We start from the raw sequence: 14,318 nt of genomic DNA, 5'->3' as shown, positions 1-14,318 counted from the left end.
AGCATTTCTGTATCCCTCGGGTAAATTCCTAGCAGTGCTATTGCTGGGTCATAGGGGAGTTCTATTGTTAGTTTCCTGAGGAAACTCCACACTGTTTTCCAGAGGGGCTGTACCAGTTACATTCCCACCAACAGTGTAGGAGGGTGCCCGTTTCTCCACATCCTCGCCAGCATCTAGAGTTCTCTGTTTTGCTCATTTTAGCCACTCTGACTGGCGTGAGGTGGTATCTCAGTGTGGTTTTGATTTGTATTTCCCTGATGAGGAGACCTCCTCTTTTTAAAGATTTTTTTTTTTTTAATGTTTATTTTTGAGAGAGAGAGCATTGAGCAGGCGAGGGGCAGAGAGCAAGGGAGACAGAGGATTCGAAGTGGGCTCTGCGCTGACAGCTGAGAGCCTGATGCGGGGCTCCTGCTCATGGACCCCGGGATCATGACCCGAGCCAAAGTTGGATGCTTAACCGCCTGAGCCACCCAGGCACCCCAAGATTTTATTTTATTAATTATTGTCTACACCCAACATAGGACTCTAACTCACAGCCCCGAGATCAGGAGTCACATGCTGTACCACCTGAGCCAGCCCCTGCCGTGCTTCTCTCTTTGAAGCCCTTATCACCTTAGACACTTGTCTGGTGTCTGTCTTTGGCTGTCTCTGCTCCTTAAACCTCGGAGCTGTGTTTTCTTCCCTGGTGCCTCTCTAGAACCTGACATAGTGTCTAAAACATGAGAGGTGCTCACTAAGTAAACGAATTCTACTCAGTTTGACTTCATTTAATCTGATAATAGTGTAAGTCCTAGTTTGTGAATTTTTGAAATGAGAAACAAGTTTGGATCCGTTTGGAAATATATGAACAGTTAACACTGTAAGAAAATGACCAGCCAACCCTCTTCCCTAGCTTAAAATTAATTTTTAAGGATGATGGAAAAAAATCTGATGGTACTTAAGTAATTTATGGCCCAGGATAGGATTTCCATGGAGTCCCACGAAGGCGTGGTGTTATGTTTGAAGGTAACCACTGTCGTAAAAAAAGATGGAGGGCCAGCACCTGGCTGGTCCAGTCAGTTCAGCGTCTGACTTTGGCTCAGGTCATGATCTTGTGGCTCCTGAGTTCCAGCCCTATGTCGGCCTCTGTGCTGATAGCTCAGAGCCTGGAGCCTGCTTCAGATTTTGTGTCTCCCTCTCTCTCTGCCCCTCCCCCACTCGCACTCTGTCTCTGTCTCTCTCAAAAATAAATGAACATTAAAAACAGTTTTTAAGAGGGCAAGGGGAGGAGTGGAGGGGGAGGGAGGAATAATTAACCATTTATTGAGTCTAGGATTTATAAAGCAGTCATACATCTTCGAGATTCTGATTCACCAGAACGGAGTAGGGGACCAGGAACCTGACCAAGCTGTCAGGTAATTTCAGCATAGCTACTCTGTCAGCACTCTGAGCAGCAGTGTTTTAGATGGCTCCCCAAACTACACTGGAATCCACATTTTAAAGATGTTCTTTTTTTGTTTAATTTTTTTTAACATTTATTCATTTTTTAAAGTGAGAGAGACAGTGCATGAGTGGGGGAGGAACAGAGAGAGATGGAGACACAGAATCCGAAGCAGCTTCCAGGTTCTAAGCTGTCCGCCCAGAGCCCAACATGGGGCTTGAACCCACGGACTGAGAGATCATGACCTGAGCCTAAGTCAGACGTTTAATCAACTGAGCCACCCAGGCACCGCTAAAGATGTTCTTTTAGAACCACTGTTTCCTTTGGCTCAGCTTACATACCTTTTTGTCCTAGGTGGCATCTGGGTACTCAGTTCTGAGTAGGTGTGTGAGTGAAGGGATGTGTATTACTCATACACACCCTTAAACTAAGTACAGTTTTCTATTCAGGAAGAGTGGGATTGCAAGTCAGAGTATGTACTTTTTCCCACATCCCTTTTTCTCTCTGTGATTTTGCAGTGTTTTCCTTCAGTAAACATTCATGATGCACCTCTGGCCAGGCCCTGTGCAGGGTGTGTGGGACAGGAAGGAGCACAAAGCATTCATTCCTCTCAGGGAGCTCCCTGGTCAGTGTGGGAGACCAACGTGTCCATCAGCAATTTTATTACAACATCTCTGATGCCTTAACAGAGGATGTGCAAAGTCCTACAGGCGCCTAGAGAAAGAAGGCAAGAGTAACTCCTCCTCCTGCAGAAAGAACTGAGAATTTTATTTAGCTCTTAGCATAAGGAAGGCTAAATCGAACAGGATTATGGTGTAACTCATGCAGATGACTTGCAGTTGATTTAAAAACAGAAAGAAACCTGCATATTTCTTTTATAATAAGAACTACCATTTATTGAGTAGCTAGTATGTGTCCAACACTTAAGATATGTTGTTTCAATGAGTCTTTAAAAAAAAAAAAAAAACCTTTGAAGTAGGTGTTTTTAGGCCCATGTATCACGGGATTATGGACGAGAAAGCAGGGTTAGCTAGGAAGCAAGGCATTGGTGCAAGCCCTGATAGTCAGAAACCACCGGCTTCCTGTGAAGGAACTGAACCTTACGGCGGGACTTGCCTGTGACCCCAGAGCCTCAGCCTTTTCCACTGCGCAACATGCGCTTTCCCTGGCACTGTCATTAGTTGCAACAATAAATCATGCAAATCAGTGTAATATTTGAAAGGATAGGTCTATGCACGAAAAGCCAGCTGAGTATTTTTAGTAGTGCTCGTCCATTATTCTGCCCTTCTCCTGTGGTAGGTGATAGTGTGCCTCTCTGCTTATTTTATCACCTAAAATCCTTCTAGTTTGCATTTCTGTTTCAGTCCAGTTCCACTGAGAATAGGTGACCAAAGAAATGAAACTGAAAGTATAGACTTTAAGAAGATTTTCAGTATGATTTGAAGGTATAGGAAAGCTTTTTAGGGAATATGCACACTGATAGAGATTACGTGTTTGCATTTTTTAAAATGCAACAGAATTTATGGTATCTTAGAAGAATTAGAGCAACTGCCAGACTCCTTGTCTATATCAAGAATTTCTGTCCTGGAGGATACGTCTTCTATACAAGAGTTACAGTTACTCCCATCTGGTGCTAGACATATTTGGTAGCATTAAACCAGAGTATCATTTAGAGGAGACATGTTTCAGTCAGTTAAGCCTAAGAGATATGTTGAAAGATACACTTTATGTTATTTCCTGGGCGTTGATTATGATGTGGATAAGTTTGAGATCTGAACACTACAGGTGGCTTTTGCCTGGGCATCTGCTTTTAGCCTTATCTAATTTTAATCCAGTTTTGGATTTTAAGCATATCAATATGGTTGATATGGAGAGGTATGTGGCTTTCTTCCCATTAAGTTGGGAAATGCAGAGAGCTACAAGTTGATTGACAATTCAGAATCTATTGTGGTAAGGAGGCCCCTACAGCCATCCTTACCTTGTTGCCCTCATGGGACGCTCAGTTAGTTAAGGTCTCCAGCCTTTGTATAACGGGCTCTCGTGAATATGACCTCAGACTAAAGAGAGGAATTATATAGCAGATTGACTACAGACTTTTGCTTCCTGAGTTGGTCAGCTTGCTATAAAATAATCTAAAATCAAAACCAGAATCAGGAATGGTGACCTCAGTAGATTTCTCTCTGACCGTTGGTAAAAGATGTTTGGTTTTGATGTGTAGGTTTGGAGCTAGGTGAAAATTACTCACTGTAATCAGCATGCTCTTGGTTATGTAGGCTGGAGATTTAAAATAAAAAAGTAAGAATAGATAAATAATTGGCATCTTCAGGCAATCCAGAAATCTTAATTCAGGTGATCATTTTACCATCTTCTCTCCCAGTGACTCTTTTTGCCCCTTAAGGGGGCATGTGCTTCTGAATAAACAGTCTGACGTGGACTGGGTGGAAAGGGTGAGAAGGACCTTCCAGAAGAGGGGATTGAGAGAAGCAAGAGACTTTGGAAGAAGAAATAAGAAATGTATTTCGTGGGGCGCCTGGGTGGCTTAGTCGGTTAAGCGTCCGACTTTCGCTTAGGTCATGATCTCGCGGTTCGTGGGTTCGAGCCCCGCGTCGGGCTCTGTGCTGACTGCCAGCTCAGAGCCTGGATCCTGTTTCAGTCTGTGACTCCCTCTCTCTCTGACCCTCCCCTGCTCACGCTGGCTCTCTCTCTCTCTCTCCTAGAAATAAATAAAAAATATTAAAAAAAAAAAAAAAAGAAATGTATTTCATTATAGTCTGTGGTGCACTGGGTTATGGCTACAGAGATATGAGAAAGGCAGGTCTTTTCAACTTGCTGTGCAGATACTACAATGCTCGGTTTTTGTTTGTTTGTTTCTAAGCAGATTTTAGCCTTTTTCTTTCCTACTGCTTATCTTTTTTGGAAAAGCACCGTGGCAAGTAAATGTTCCTAGAGTAAAGAGGCCTAATTTAAGAAGCATAACTAGCAGAGACCGGCGATAAATACGATTTTCTATTTTGCCTGTCCCCCTGGGAGGCCACTGTCAATATTACAGTCTTGCCAGTGTGTGTGTGTTCACCTCTGATACCTTGCCACAAGAGACAGAGACGGGAACGAAAGGGCCAGGATTCTATCTTTGAAAATCTGGAGAGGGAGACGGATAGGATTGAAGTGAATAGAGATGATGTGAATAGGAAGCCCATCAGATCTTGGGGTGTCTGAGCTGGTCAGCCCCAGGGCACTGTGTGCTGAAAACTGTACCAAGTCGAAGGACCCCTTAGATTGACAGACAATCCTCGCCTTCAGTGAGCTCACGCACTGGTGCTAACAGAGGTGATCTATAGTCATGAAAGATCATTTTATAAGACGATAAAGAGAAGTGGGAATTTTTCTGGTTGTTATTAACAACACACCTGGTAATGGTAGCTCTTCGAAAGAGACACGTTTGTACATTATTGAGCATGCTTTAATGCCATGAGGTAATTGTCAGCCACGTTTTACAGATGCAGAAATTGAAGTTTAGAGAGGTGAAGTTACTTGCCCACATTTTTATACAGCAAGCAGGTGGAGATGACCTTAGATCAAGGCATTCTGATTCCAGAGCCCACCTACTTCACCCGACAAGGCTGTATTGCTTCCCTCTCTAGGGTATATAGGGAGATACACTTTTCTTCCATGAAACATACCTTAGAACTCTGAAATCTGTCAGAAAAAGACAACCAATAGAAAAACTGGACACAATAGGAAATCTAAAAGTCAGTGACCATACTGAAAAGGTTTTCAGTCTCACTGGTAAACAGTGAAGTGAAAATTAAAACCACAATGAACAACAATCCAAGCCTGATGATTCCAATTGTTGGGGAGAATGTGGAGTAAGTAGAACTTTTATTTGCTGCTAGTGAGAATGTAAGCTGTACAGCCACTTCTGAAAAGGGGATGGTATCTATCACTCAGTAACACAATGCACAGTAAGTGCTCGTCCAATTTAGGGCTCATTAATAAACCAGTATTTTCAATACATTTAAATAATGTGACTACAGGGGAAAGAGACTAATCAAAATAATCCTGAATGTTAAAAAAAAAAAAATAGAATAGTGACTATCTGAAGGTCTTGGTCTTAAAAGGGTAATAGTAGCTACATTTCTATTACTGGTAGAAGTTGAACATTGTATCAATATTTATAAAGTCAAGACATAAAAATGCAACATGCAGATATTTAAGAATAACCTTGGTTATTAATTACCTGAATCTTAAAAAAAATTTTTTTAACATTTTTATCTATTTTTGAGAGAGAGGGGGAGACACAGAATCCCAAGCAGGCTCCAGGCTCTGCACCATCATCACAGAGCCCAACGCAGGGCTCAAGCCCACCAATTATGAGATCATGACCTGAGCCGAAGTCGGACACTTACCCGACTAAGCCACCCATGCACCTCTATAGCTCATCTGAGTCTGCAGTGTCATAGATTACCCTCATTTTCTACCATTCTGTTATTATACTGGTGCCCAGATCCCAGTCTTGGTATGGTGTCCATTCAGATTATCAGCTGCAGACTCAGATCATTATGAGAGAGGGGATTTTTTTTTAACAGGACCTATGGAATTCAAATCCACTTTTAATAGACCTTCCAAAATGAAGTGCTGTGCCCTGCATTTCCCAAACCCACAGCTTCTCCAGGATAAACTTCTTGGGTGAGTGTTGAAATGCCGGAGCGCAGTAATCTAATTCTCTCCTCACACATCCTTGTTTATAATCTACCATTTTGTTAGGAACGCTGAAGGCCAACTGAGAGAGGCTACATGTGTTCTCAGTGTTTTTACAAAGACATTTCAAGGTCATGTGTGTCCTGCAGGGCAGAATGGGAGAACTGGACTTGCAGTTGAAACATGGGAAGGAAGGACCCGAGGAGGTGCAGAACAAAAAAGGCACAGCCTGGCTCTGGTAAGGGGATGGTGGTCTGCTGGGAATGAATGTCATCGCCTCCAGGAATGAACAATGAGGGAGGACGTGGCCACTTTCAAGGCCAGTGCGGAGGATGTTAACTTACCTACCCATCCCGGAGGGGAAGACACCTACAATCCGATAAGTGGATTTTCCACCCTCTCTCCAGATACACAAGTAGAGCTTTATTCATAAATCTTAATTATTTTTTAAATTGTTTTCTACAGCAGCGTGGAAATGGTTTGCTTTTCCCTTCACACCCCATACTGATTATTTTATATGCTTTCAAGTGGCAGATTCTGTTTCCCCCACTCAACCCATTGTCTTCCTAACTCACATTGAGTCAAGGAATACCCCTCCAGTCCCACGCTCCCCCCTCCCCAAGACTTCTTCATTATTAGGAGCACCTTTACCGCGTCAGGGCTTTAATTTCTTTGGCAGACATCCCCTCGTGAATTCCCACTATATTATCTAGAAATGTGTAAGTGCTAGCACATTAAAAGCAATTTAAATTGTTACATGGGTTAGGAAGAAAACCGTGTCAGATTAATGTGGCAGCAGCCGAAATCTAGGTAAAGTGCCCAGAATCTAAATTGCTTTACCTTCAGCCACAGGTTTCTTTAATCTAAAAATCTATTCAAAGCTTGCTCAAGTTTAGATTTTTTTATTTACTGATAACTGGCATATGTAGGAAAGCAGGAGCTCGGTGTGCATGTGTGTATACTTAAGTCATTCTCTGCTAAGTAACATTTTTTAGTTTTATTTTAAAAATAGCAACACAGTTTAAAACATTAGGACATTGAATTTAAGATTAGAGGTTAAGACTTTGGATTTCACTTCCTCTTTGTGATGATCTTTTACATGGAGTTTGACTTTCATCTTCTAAAAAAGATAATTTTGTGGGGGTCATGTATTGACTATATTCTCCAAAGTATATAGAGATAGAAGGAAGAATGTGACAGAAAGATGACCATTAAGAATAACTCCAAGATTTTGACCGTGAATAACTAAAAGTATGGACTTCCCCTTTACTGAAGTGGGGAAGACAATAGAAAAGCAGGTCCATGTAGGGGAAAAATCAGGTTTGGGACTTGCTAAGCCTCAGATGCCTAATTAAACCTCCACTTTAGAGATAATCAGGTAGGCTGTTGACGGTATGAGTCTAGAGTTAGGGGGTGAGATCAGGGCTGGAAATAGACATTTGGGAATGATCAACATATCAGCTGCATTTAAAATCCTGATGCTGGATAAGATCACCTAAGGAATGAGTAACGGTAGAGAAAAGGTCAGAGGAAAGGGCGTCAGAGCACTTCAACGTTTAGGGATGGATGAAGAGGGAACCAACAAGCACACGGAAAATTAGTGATCCGTGATGTAGGAAGAAAACCAAGAGAGAATGGAATGTTGAACGCCGAGGCAAGAAAATATTTCAGGGAAGGAGCAGCCAGTTGCATCAGAGGGTGCTGGGAGTCTGCAAAAGGTGGAGACTGAGAACTGGGAGAGACCTGGCCTCTTGAAAGTCATTGGAGGTCATAACAGGAGCTGTTTTGGTGGAGCTGTGAGGACAAAAGCCGGATTGTAGAAGGGTCTAGAGAGGGTGGAAGGAGATGAATGGCTTTAAATGAGTTCTGATATATGAGAAGGAGCGAAATGGGGCAATTGCTGGAGAACTTTTTCTTCAAAGATGGTAGATATACTTGGCTCTTAAGATTGAGTCATTCTCAGAAAGTGCTGAATAGCTAAGATTTTTAAATATTTCCAGTGACAGTAAGAGTGCTGACATAATTTATAGTTATTTTATAAATACTATAAAAATTTTGAGTTTATGAAACTCAAAGTATATAACGAAAATATCTGTGATTGCTTCTTTAAAATGTAAATATGGCGGTCAATGATCTTTCCTATATCTCAGGGCTTTTTTATTGGAAAATTTTTTTGTGAATATTTGAATATACGATCTTCAAGTCCACAAGTGCAATTATTTTCTTTCAACGTCAGAGTGATTTTATAACCAACATCTAAAATTTTATTTTATGTATGTACATAGCCACTATTCCATTATCTATAATTTGGAAACAGTAAGTTCTTGTTTTAGTGAGCTCTTCTGCATAAGAGTTTGGGCTGCTATAACTAAAATGCTGTCATCTGGATGGCTGACTTAAACGACAGAAACTTATTTCTCACATTTCTGGAGGGAGACCAAGAAATCAAGATCAAGGCACCAAGAGGTCTTGTGCCAGCGAGCGCCGGCTGCCTTGTTTGCGGGTGGCTTCTTGCTCCTTGTGTCTTCACGTGTTGGGGGAGTAGAGAGAGAAAGCCTGTCTCTTCTTATAGGCACTAATCCCATTCATGAGGGGTCCACCCTCATGACCTCCCAAACACCTAAGAATATAATAGAAAGGACATTAGTATAGCCACGATTCAGTATAAGAGATGACACCATCACGGCACTGTGTGTCTACAGCCACCTCCTTCCCCACCTCCGATAAGTGACCTAAGGAATCGGCAGAGGAAACTCTTTGAAGTAAAATTCCACACATAACAGTTTTAAGACCTGGGGTCATTTCCCGGGGTTCTTACTAACTGATGGATACGCAGAAAGAATTGGGCTGTATTCTAACATGCACTCTTGCACCTATTTCTAATCTTTACTGCAGGGTCCGAGACATGTTGACTGACGAGATCACCAAGGCGGCTGTAAAGTAAGATGCATTTATTCTCTTACCAAAAGTTTTCTATAATCATTTTTTTCCCCCTGGCAGGTGCATACATTTGTCCCTTTAGAGTATGTCCTAACTTTAAGAACATTAAAGGACTCTTCAGTTATTTAAAAAAAAAAAAAATCAATTGTTATCCAAGTTAATTCTTAAGTTAATGTCTTTTTGTGAGAATACGGAGGAATCAATACAAACATGACTTCTACATCAAGAGTCGCTGGGGTCATGCCCTTGCTGTAATACCTAACAAAATGCCCCGTGCTTTGACTTAGATTTAAAGGATTCTCATTTAGTTTGGGGTGGGGAAGGGGGGTTCTTGTGGCTTGAAAGAGAAATCCTTGCTAATGTGAATTATGTGGGTTCTACAAATAGGTTATTAAATCTCAATTGTGAGCCAGGCAATAAATCACAGTAGTACTTCCTTTCATTCCCTTTGTGTTATGGGGTCTAGGGTATCTAAAAATTGAATTTTTAAATGTTTTTATTTATCTTTGCAAGAGAACGCGAGCAAGGAAGGGGCAAAGAGAGAGGGGGACAGAGGATCAGAAGCAGGCTCTGCACGGATAACAGAGCCCGATGTAGGGCTCGAACTTATGAACTGTGAGATCAGGACCTGATCAGACGCTCAATTGACTGAGCCACCCAGGTGCTCCTAAAAATTGAATTTTTTTAAATTTTTGTAAAATGTTTTATTTATTTCTGAGAGAGAGAGAGAGGCAGCGTGGACAGGGGAGAGTCAGAGAGAGGGAGACAAAGAATCCAAAGCAGTCTCCAGGCCCTGAGCTAGCTGTCAGCACAGAGCCCGACTCGGGGCTCGAACCCACGACCATGAGATCATGACGTGAGCCAAAGTCAAACGCTTAACCAACTGATCCACCCAGGTACCCCAATTGACTTTTTAAATACTAAGAATGAAAGTGACAACCCATTAAAAAGGCAGTTTCAATCATATCCTTATGGTTGTTTTAACAAAAATAACAAGTATTGCTACCTTGAGGCTTTTCATTTATCTTAAGCCAACTCTCAACAGAAAATTATACCCTAATGAACTTGCTTGAACAATCTCTTCGGGTTCCTTTGCTAACAAGCTGAGTAATTGTTTCTGGCAGTAAGTTCCATGTCAGTTGTGTCCACTTCTCCCTTCCACCGTCCCCTTTAGCAGCTGCCATTTCTGTGTGACTTCCTTTCTTCTTAGACATATTTAATTGCAGTATAGTTTATCCCTATCATGTCCCAGAACCTTCTGTGGCTAAATAGGTTTTGCCTTAATAGAACAAAAACAGAATCTCCCTTAGAGTTTGCTTTCTACCAGTAATTTCTTGAGCAGGTGCTTTGCTGTAAGGTCTGATCAGAGTACATGAGCAGCTCTCAGCCTCATGCCTTCTGAATCCAGGGAAATGGAAGCCATAATCCTCCCCTGCACTCACTTCTGTGGGAGGCAGTGGGAAATATCTGTTGACATATCTGTTGACAAAATGAAAACTAAAGTACAGAGAGGCTTCGATAGGGACTCATTTGTGTCTGCTTATCTAGTTTGGTGAATGGCAGACACAGTGGGGGAGCGCTCAGCTGCCTCTCTGAGGGAAGGGTGTGCTGGGGCGGGGGCGGGGTGTCTCTAGCTCTTACTGTTCATAGTTTGTTCTATTATGTAATCTACTTATATCCTGGTTAAAAACCGTGCTCTGACATTTGCAGAAAAAAAAAAAAAAGAAAGAAGGAAAAAGAAAAGTGGAACCCTGAAGAACCTAGCAGCTCTCTATTAAAACAAGCTATAATTTTGCCTCTCTAGTAGCTTGTGCATTTTTCATTCTAAAATTTTATTTCAACAAGATTTTAATCTTCCAGTGTGCAAAGTATCGTTTCATGAAATGCCTAAAGAGAATGTGTTCACATTCTCAGTGGCACGGAGCAAAAATAATTCATGTTCTCATGGCGTTACCTTTTCATCAAAAATTTCAAAGTATTTTATAGACCCTATCCTATTTAAAGCAATGCAGACAATGGTAGGTATGACAGCAAGTCAGGTTCAAAGGCTGAGAGATTAATGACAGAGCAGGGAAGGAAAGAAATCGCTCTGCCTCGTTCTCTTTACTTTTTCCCACTGGCTTCCTCCAGCCATGTGAAGACCCCACCACCACCTGCTGCCAGCTTAGCCTTCTTTGGACCATGGTCGCCACAGGCTGGTTTGGGCCACTGTAAGACTTACTTTGTTCTGAGCCATAAGTTAAATGCAGGAAGTAAAACACCAGTCACAGGATTAGACTGATTTGCTCATTTAAGACCAGTTTTAAAGCATCAAGGATAGGGCTAAGGGAGAGTCAGAACACAGATAAAGCCTGGTGATTGATGTAAGTTTATTTTCTCGTTGTTAATTAAATAGATTTGAACCCGAAGATGAAAATCCCCAAAGGACTGGGTCACTTTACTAATATGTAATGTAATACTTTGTCCCAAAGAAAGCATCCTTGTAGCTCATCCTTCCCTGTGCTTTTTAATTAGGTTAATGGCATCAGTTTGTTCCAAAGGACAGTTTAATTAAAATGCTAGTGGTGTTGCCTAGATAAATACTGTACCGATGCTGACATGTTATTATGCAAATTAGTTACTACTGCCCAACTGGTTTGGGGGAGGGCGGGGGAAACAGATAGTTATTTGATCAACAAGCTGATGAGTGTTTGCCAAACCAGTTGTAGATTTTCACCTGACTAGCTCCTCCATGAATTTGTTTCACTGAATGTGTTTAAGTCACTGTGTGCAGCATGACCCAGAGGACCTGGTCACAGTACCTTTGTGAAATGTATAGCTTGGACTGAGCATACATTGCGTGGAGCGCAAAATACTTTTCTCTACTCAAAGATTAATGTCCAAATACACATTTAGTCCGCAACCAAAGGTCTAATTACTGGTGGCCTTAAATACATTGTTCTCCATTTTACAAGAACAATACATGTTCAAGAATGTCAAGGTCAGTAAAACTTCTGAAACAAAAGCATTTTGGGCACGGTTTTGGAACCGTGGAAGGGCTAAATGCTCTTTCAGAATTTCAGGGTTTTAAGAGTGCTTTTCATGTCGTCTTGTCTAATAGCCTTGTGTTTAAAAAGATTGGATACCCTATTCCTGGTGACCATCCAAGTTTTTCTCTGTGATTATAACCACTAGGGATCTGATTCTCGTCACTGAGAATTTAAAACTTTTTTTTTTTTTTAAATCTAGGGATTCATGGCCATTCTGTAGCAGGACAGGCTTGAGGATATTCTCTGCTAAAGGAAAGATATAGTGTTAGAAAGAAAAGATTTAATTTTTTTTTTACGTGATGTTATGGCTTGGGCACCTGGGAATGGCCAGACCTCGCCTAGCTTTCTGGTGTTTTATTATTAGCTGCGTGAGTTCCCAGTAATCCTCACTGCAAAACTCTAGCAAAACCTGGGTTGAAGGCATCTGCTTAGCCTTCAAGTATTTCTTCTATTTTCTCCTTCCATCCATCCCCTGATATAAATGTTGTGGTCTTATCAACTTACAGCAGGCCTCATAGTGGCACAAATTACGAATGAGTGAACCAAATGACCAACCCTGCAGAACAAGCTTTCACTGAGTTCATCCACCCCAAGGTGGGAGAACGAGAAGGGAGGAGGCATTAGATGCATAGGCAGATGGAGGAACTTGATAATGGCAAGTGCTGAGTCCCAGTCTTACCGAATGGAAGCAAAAATTCAAGAACATGCATGAATACTAACCACTTAATGCCCCCTAGCTCACATGTTTAGTCATGACTGTGGGATAGGTCTGGAGGTCCTTAGCATACATGGGGAGCAGAGCCAAAAGTCTTCCTCATCTAACATATCCGTTCCATTCCTGAGCTGGGGTCATTCTTGGGTGGACACACAGATTCACATTCGGGTCTCAAGTCCAGTTTTGGGGAAACATTTGTCTCCACAACCAGAACAGAGCCAAACTGTGATGATACAGGTGCCCTCTGGCCTGAGTTCTGTTATAACACAGGTGGCAAGCCAAGAGGATCTCATTAGTGTCCCATTTAAGATTTTATTCTATAGAATCACCTTGGAATTATGGAATAACACTAAACGTTCATTTTCAAGTGGTAAGTATATTTTAGAAGGTCCAGGTTTCTTGGGGCATCTGGGTGGCTCAGTCACTTAAGCTCTTGATTTTAGCTCAGGTCATGATTTCACAGTTCATGAGATTGAGCCCTGTGTCAGGCTCTACGCTGACAGCTCAGAGCCTGGAGCCTGCTTTGGATTCTGTGTCTCCCTCTCTCTCTGCCCCTCCTCTGCTCACGCACTATCTCTATCTCTGTCTCTCTCAAAAATAAGCATTAAAAAAAAAAGTAAAATAAAAACAGGACTTTTTTGCATCGTATCTAGGGTTTCTATATTACAAACTAACCTACAGATTGCTGGCTTGGACATATCAGGGGAAAGAAGGGAAGGATAATGATGACAGACAAAAGCTGCCAGCGTGGCAGATGGCCGGTGAAGGACGCTGTCCGAGTGGTTCCCTAGAAGTTGCTCCCACACACGAGTGCCTTAGAAAAGCCAGAGGCCAGCTCCATTCTACAATGCTTTATCCACGTAACTGTCCTCGCTCGTGTTTTCAAGACAAATCGATAGATTTATATTGGCCAGAGATGACATGGAAGGAGACAGCTTGGGAAGCGCAGTGTCCAATGATGAAGTAAACATTATCGGAAGAAAGAACTTAGACACATGGGCTCAGATTTGTAGGTTACAAAGTAAGCATAATGAGCCCGCATGTATGAGCAGAGGGAAACCTCAGCACTGGTGTGAGAAGGGAAAAGCTGCCGCCACCAGGGAACACGCAGACACGTGTTGGTGAACCTCGGGGAAGGAATGGAAGTGCTTTGTGACCTCGTCTGCCTTCTCAGTAGTAACGCCTTCTCTTCTCCTGGTTAACGCCCCCAAATCCTCTCTTGGAATTTTTTTCTTTTTCAACAGGGAGAGCCCAGTGGTCAAGGGCAACGCGCTGTTAGCCTTAAGCAGCCTCTCTGTGGTCGTATCCAGACACGAAGCCAGCCTCTCCTCCGACTCTGAGGGGGTCCCGGAGGTGAGTCGAGGGTGACTTGAACCAGTTGGGCAGCGTTTGAAAAGTGAGCAGTCTCTTTGAGCCTCTGGCCCTGAATTTGTGAGGTTAGAGTCTTTGCTTTGCAACAGCACCACATTATGCTACTCGAGGGGCCTTTATGCTGTGAGCCGGAGGGTCTCCTCCA

At 42.3% G+C, this 14,318-nt stretch overlaps 1 protein-coding gene across 3 annotated transcripts in view; it reads left to right on the top strand.

The window, feature by feature from the left end:
* The window catches only part of FOCAD (focadhesin), a 387,127-nt gene that overhangs the window by 302,432 nt on the left and 70,377 nt on the right, over positions 1–14,318 (top strand). For all 3 annotated transcript variants that reach the window (XM_039244410.1, XM_039244408.1, XM_039244409.1), the window contains exons 23-25: positions 6,268–6,356; positions 9,014–9,058; positions 14,047–14,155. In XM_039244410.1, coding sequence (XP_039100341.1) covers positions 6,268–6,356; positions 9,014–9,058; positions 14,047–14,155 — 243 coding nt within the window. The remainder of the gene's footprint in view (positions 1–6,267; positions 6,357–9,013; positions 9,059–14,046; positions 14,156–14,318) is intronic.

This window comes from Hyaena hyaena, unplaced genomic scaffold (assembly GCF_003009895.1).
Source record: "Hyaena hyaena isolate Hyena2069 unplaced genomic scaffold, ASM300989v1 scaffold_240, whole genome shotgun sequence".
Lineage (NCBI taxonomy): Eukaryota > Metazoa > Chordata > Mammalia > Carnivora > Hyaenidae > Hyaena > Hyaena hyaena.
This window is presented reverse-complemented; position numbering and strand designations above follow the sequence as displayed.